Source organism: Zea mays, chromosome 6, assembly GCF_902167145.1.
Source record: "Zea mays cultivar B73 chromosome 6, Zm-B73-REFERENCE-NAM-5.0, whole genome shotgun sequence".
Classification (NCBI taxonomy): domain Eukaryota; kingdom Viridiplantae; phylum Streptophyta; class Magnoliopsida; order Poales; family Poaceae; genus Zea; species Zea mays.
In genome coordinates, this window is record NC_050101.1 from 48,613,809 (window position 1) to 48,619,808 (window position 6,000).

The 6,000-nt window shown below is 36.4% G+C and overlaps 1 protein-coding gene across 9 annotated transcripts; it reads left to right on the top strand.

Moving 5' to 3' along the window:
- Positions 1-226: 226 nt before the first annotated feature.
- On the top strand, positions 227-5,372 carry LOC103629272 (uncharacterized). Of its 9 annotated transcripts, none has more exons than XM_020540206.2 (17): positions 227-514; positions 1,061-1,234; positions 1,392-1,481; positions 1,560-1,825; positions 1,911-2,114; positions 2,201-2,293; positions 2,392-2,487; positions 2,577-2,912; positions 2,999-3,091; positions 3,165-3,236; positions 3,458-3,544; positions 3,625-3,681; positions 3,761-3,820; positions 3,908-3,967; positions 4,063-4,119; positions 4,794-5,030; positions 5,116-5,372. In XM_020540206.2, the coding sequence occupies exons 2-17, from the start codon at positions 1,066-1,068 to the stop codon at positions 5,134-5,136; spliced, it is 1,998 nt and encodes a 665-aa protein (XP_020395795.1). In that variant the 5' UTR covers positions 227-514; positions 1,061-1,065; the 3' UTR covers positions 5,137-5,372. The 9 variants fall into 9 exon arrangements, 8 of the variants coding, with proteins under 8 accessions (XP_020395795.1, XP_035815804.1, XP_020395796.1 ...); XM_035959911.1 differs by having other exon boundaries at positions 1,061-1,213; XM_020540207.1 differs by having other exon boundaries at positions 227-511.
- The last annotated feature ends 628 nt before the right edge of the window (positions 5,373-6,000 follow it).

A 6,000-nucleotide genomic window follows, 5' to 3' on the forward strand; every position in this document is an offset into this window, starting at 1 on the left:
ATTTCGGCTTGAAAAGGCATTTGAAGCATAGAAATTAGTAAATGGTCCAAAATAGAGACATAAACAAAAGTTAAAAATATAGCTCAAATTGTGAAATTTGGCATTTGATCTGAAATTTGGTAATTCCATATTTGTTCTTTCCCTAATTTTTCAAGTTTTCCCACCAATTTTGTTGTGGACCCACCGTACAGACCCTACAAACCCATCTGCTGGCTGTACATAGCGGCAATGTGATCCCTAATCCTCGCACTCTTTCCTCACGCAACTTCTCCCACTACTCACGCTACTACCCCTGCCCTAGGCCACGTCCAACAGCCTCCCCCAATCCGTCCTTTGGCTTCGCTGGCGACGGCGGAGGCTGGTGAAGGCAGGAATTGGTGAGCGCTCCAATTCGGGGATTGGCGGAGGCTGGTGCGCGCCACGGCAGGAATTGGCGGCGGCTGGTGCGCTCCAGTTCGAGGAATCGGCTGCAGCTCACAGAGGACGCACGGCGTGTGTTTCCTTGCCCTCGGTTGTAAGGCTGCACCAAATCTGGGCCATGTTTTCACTTGTCTGAGTACTGCTGCATTTCATAGCAGTTTCCTTATACTTTAGTTCAAGTAACCTTGTACTAGTTCTTATTGTTTCTGTAGTTAGCAGATGTATAGTTCCTCTGATTTTTGTAACTAGATATTCATAGCAGTTTCCATATACATTATTTTACATAGCATCCTGTTAGGTGTTTTTCAGAAACTGCATTGCAGACACATTGTCCATAGTTGTGGGATACTTGGAGGTAGTGGTAGTAATGTCAACTTTTACATGACTTGTTTTTATACGATGTCTAAATACTTGCAGACACATTGTACTTTGTTTGAAGTTTTAGAGATGTTAGTAAAACAATTTTTCCTCATTGAGTTGGGCTCTGTTTCAGACTCCAAGTGTTTTATTAAATCAAGTCAGTTGATAAATTCTTTTCTATGTTGGCCATTGTATGGATTAATGCTATGTTTTACTGAACTCCATTTACATTTCTAGACCAACTAATTACACATGATAAGTTTTTATTTTGGTATGCCAGCGGACATGGCTAGGGGTATGAGAAAGTGCATCATTCAAAGCCAAGAAGAGTATTTGGTAGAGGAGCCTATTGGGGAAACAAGTCATCGGCCACGAGATGCAGCATATGACCACCATCCTTCTGCTAGAGAACGCCAAAAAGAAAGCGACAATGGTAATGAGTTCAATGACCTAGGTATGTACCAAGATATAAAATTAATTGGGAATTAAAACATAAAACAGTGAGTTCAATTTTTCAGCTAATAAATAGTGAATACTATGTCCTACTTTTCAAATTTTATTATATGTTTAGGGACAGCAACTGAAATCTCTCCATTATTATATGTTTTCAGATCATCATAAAAAAGATACAACATCTTTTGAGACTACTTCTGGAGTGTACCCTTCTCCTGATGATGCGGATATAGAGGATTCTGTTGAAGGTTCTTACACTTCATAAATTGTAATTTATTTTAAAATTTCAACCATTCTTTAATTGTTTCTAACATAAAACTGCATAGGTCAAACTAATGAAGCAATAAGTCGTGGTCCGAACAAACTTAAACATGTTTGGAACCTTCAAAAAGGAAAACGAATTGTAGTTAACTGTAACGAGCTCGGCCAACCTATTGGAGAGGAGGCAGGAGTCTTAGGAAAATTCCTTGGCATGGTTGCTAGGAATGGCTGCTTATGTAGCTTAAGCTTCAAAGATTGGAGATTACTGATAGGAAAGAAGGACAGGAACAATGAACAAAAAAACAAGCAAGATGTACTGAAGCAAGTAAAGGTGTGTATATTAACATTTGTCATCCTCTGAACTTTGAAGCAAAAATATAACTGAACTTTCATATGGCCATTTCATTTTTGTGTAGATGAGATTCCTATACCCTGCCCGCATGGAAAAGTGGATACTTCGAACTATTGGTGAGAGATGGAGACAACACAAGTCCAATCTAAAATCCTTACATTTTGATGCGCATAGGAGCAAGGAAAATAATCTAAAAAATGTTCCAAAAGGCGTCTTAGATGATCAATGGGTCGCTCTTGTGAATAATTGGTTTACAACAAAATCACAGGTACATGGACAGTTTAAAAACTCATTATTCCTGTAATGAAAGACCTATGCTATTTAGTTTATATTCATGTTTTGTTGCTATGATAGGATATCAGTGAGGCAAATAGGATAAACTGCGCAAAAAGGAAGGCGACCCATACATCAGGAACAAAGAGTTTTGCTCGGAATAGGGAAGATATGGTATTTCTACAAACATAGTTGCCAATGCAATGCTTATTCCAATTCTCGAACATGCAGTATTGTCCTTACATTTATTAAGGATCATTTATTTGGTACAGAGGGAACAAGATCCAGAAAAGAAATACCCCCATAGGGCTGTATTGTATATCAATACACACAAGAGTAACATCACAAAGAACACAAACCCACATGTGGTACAATAAACTTTGCAAATGTGCTACATTTTACTGATTTGAAATACTTCTTCCATAACGCTTAATGAGTACACTTATGCTTTTACAAGGTTGCGTTGAAGGAACTATTAGTGCAAGAACCAAGTTTAGCTGACACTAGTCATGGAAAGGTTGCATGGAAAGGAGATGCGCTTAGCCAAATTTTAGGAGAAGAGAAGCCTGGCCATATCCATGGTCTTGGCCTTGTTCCGAATCCAGATCAAGTGTTTGGTGGATCAACTTCAAGGCATCTAAAACATCTTAATTTAACCTCTTTGGATGCAACATCAAGTGAAGATGTAGTATCTCTTCGACTTCAAGTGGAAAAACTTATAGATCGTGTCCAGAAGCAAGATGATACTATACTAAATTTGCGAAATACCTTGGAACTGCAAAAAAGTCACCATGTAAATTCAAATCTGTTTTATTCCTAGCTCTTTCAAGAAAGGTTTTACTCAACAACTTCTATCCTAATACTTCTGTGTTGTTACAGGAATGTCTAGATGAACCTTTGTCGGCATCAAAAGATCTTCAGCCGACTATGAATCAAAAAATTAATCTTCTTGATGAACTGAATAGCACAATGGTATGAATGCTTTACCTACAATTCCATCCCAGTTTTAAATTTTCAAGGTACCATTTAACCAATAACTATAAAGGCGGATGAAATCAAACATGATGGGTACGAGGAGCTGCAGGCCCAGTGCAAAAAATCTAAAATTCAAGAAAAGGTTAGTACGTTGTACTCAGCATAATTTTAGTCTACATTGTGTACACCTAGAACAAGTCATCAAATGCCCAAGATGCAAAATTACTCAAACACAAAAGAGTTTCTATTGCACAAAAGATCAATTGTATCCCTACTTTCGATACATTGATAATTACTATCTTATCAAACCACATTTTTGTTTAATATTGAGTTCCATTACTCATTACTTGTGTTTAAGTGCAGGGCAAGCCACCAATGCCACGAGGAGGACTCCAAGGTGGTAGAGTTTCTACATCGTTAAATGTAAAAAATAGAAGTAATGCAGCCAAGGTGATGATCGATGTGGTCCATTTATTCTATTAAATGTTTATATTTGAAAATTGTCATACTGAATGTATTCTACACCATAGGTGATGAACCAGGACACTGCTCGAAATTCCTCTAATCATGAACCATACAAGAACAAGGTAGTAAAAAAGTTTATTCGGTATAATTTTAGTTATTTTCTAGTGTGGTTTTTGTAGAAATTGCATTTGTCATTTGCAGGGATCTCTAGAAAATTATTTGCCAAGTACTAAAGACGATCAGTCTACATCAAAACGAAAAGTATGCATCTCAATCCTAAATTTCAGTATTGTAGATGTGTAGTCACACATATTTGATTCACTATATTATTGTTTTTCCTTAAATCAGCGAGTATATGGTCAATTTCAAAGTGAGGAATTTTGGACACTTGACGAAAATCATGAGACGGTACTACTGCACTATTTATTTATTTATTTCAAATTTGTTTAGTTTGCCTAGCTAATGATTTTACTTTATTTCAAAAATGTGTGTTTTAAGTGTAGATCAAGCCACTACGAGGAGACACATTACAACCTAGTAGGATTTCAACAGGACTGAAGGTCACTTTTTTCTATTTCCCTATCTTACATCATTTATAACCATGCTTATTATCACATTTTCTTCAAAATGATGTACAAGGCAATGTCTAACTCATAGCTCAAAAATAATTTCTTCTGCTTTTATATGCTGCTGCATACTAATTCTTGAGGTGGGGGATGCATTGAATGCAGTTCACAAACTGAAACTGCACACAATCTGCTTACTAATTCTGCTGTTTACTAATGCTTACTGTACACAAACTGAATGCAGTTCACTGAAAACTGCATATAAACTGAAACTGACAAATGGCATACAATGTGCTATCTGAATTTCTTGAGGTGGGGGAAGCACTGAATGTAGTTCACACAAACTGAAGCTGCACACAAAGTGCTTACTAATTTTGCTGCTTACTAATGCTTACTATATGCTGCTGCTTACCAACTGCACACAAGCTGAATGTAGTTCACTGAAAATTGCACAAACTGCACACAAACTAAAACTGAAAATGTCATACAATGTGTTCTCTAAATTGAATGCAGTTCACACAAACTGAAATTGCACACAAAATGGTTACTAATTATGCTGCTTACCAAAAATGTGTCAAGTTCCATTCCAGAACTTAAGTGGCAGACAATTCCATAATTGTTTATGTACTGCGCATTTATTTAATCATATACTTGGACCTATGTGTTAGGTTGGTTCTCATATTTTCTTGAAGAGTTGGAGGAATCAAAATAAGAAGGTTGCATTAGGTACAATAATTGGTTGTGATCCAAAGCAACAAGTTGGAGGAGATCCATTGGGCAAAGAATTTTGGAAGGTTCGTCTCGGTCTTGTACTTGTGCGTGATGAACCACTAATACGGCCCTACAACAATTTCGTGGTTCTAGGAGACATAGACAACGACCCTATAGCATGGCCTTCAAGTTGTGTAAGCTCTTTCAATTCTCTCATAAAGTCATACACTATTTTACAAACTACTGCATTGGATTAAAGCTTTCTGATTTCATTTGCAGATAGAAAAGGCAGCTCTTTAATGTCAACCATTGAACAACAACAGATCTACATGAGGGCTATGACTTTGATTCTTCTTTAAATTGGCGTTATTAGTGATGAGAGCGATGAGTCTACTGAGTCCAGTTTATGAGTCAACCTTTGTTTGTTTCATACTATCATAGAAAAAATGTTAATTCATACATTGTGTAATGGATTAAGTTGTGGATGATATTTTATAACGACACTACTATTTTTAATATAGACTGATTCCAGATTATTTGCCATGTGTGACCCAATAATAGTTTGGAAATTGATAATGTGCAATGCACATGCTTTGCATATTTGTTTTGATCCAAATAAAAAAATAATTATAAATAGTTTTTATTCGGTGATTACTTGCAACGTTTATAAAAGTGTTGCCGTAATAAAATAAATAAAACATAAAATTGAATAAAATAAAAAATTCCTTACAATGTATATAAGCGTTGCCATCATACATTCTAAATGTTGCAATACATCTACAGGATAACTGGCTTAGTTGTGGTAGAAACACATATAACCGTTTCAGTAGGCATAAGTATCCATTGCTATCTAGCAACGATTATTAATGGGCGTTACCAATGCATATGTATGTGTTGTAATAGATCCTAGCAACGGCAGCATAGGCAACACATAATTATGCGTTGGTATAGGCCCTACCAACGCTTACAATGATATTTAGCAACGCATATATGTGTTGCTATAGGGGAGGTTATTTTGTAGTGCTAGAATCTTATTTTTATGTGTAGTTTATTGTTATGTATTTTTTTACATGTTTGGTGTGTTGTTAATTATCCCTTTATACTCTGTATGTTTGTATTAATGCGAGTAGACAAGCAAGTCACTATGGATCCTGAGGTTCAGCT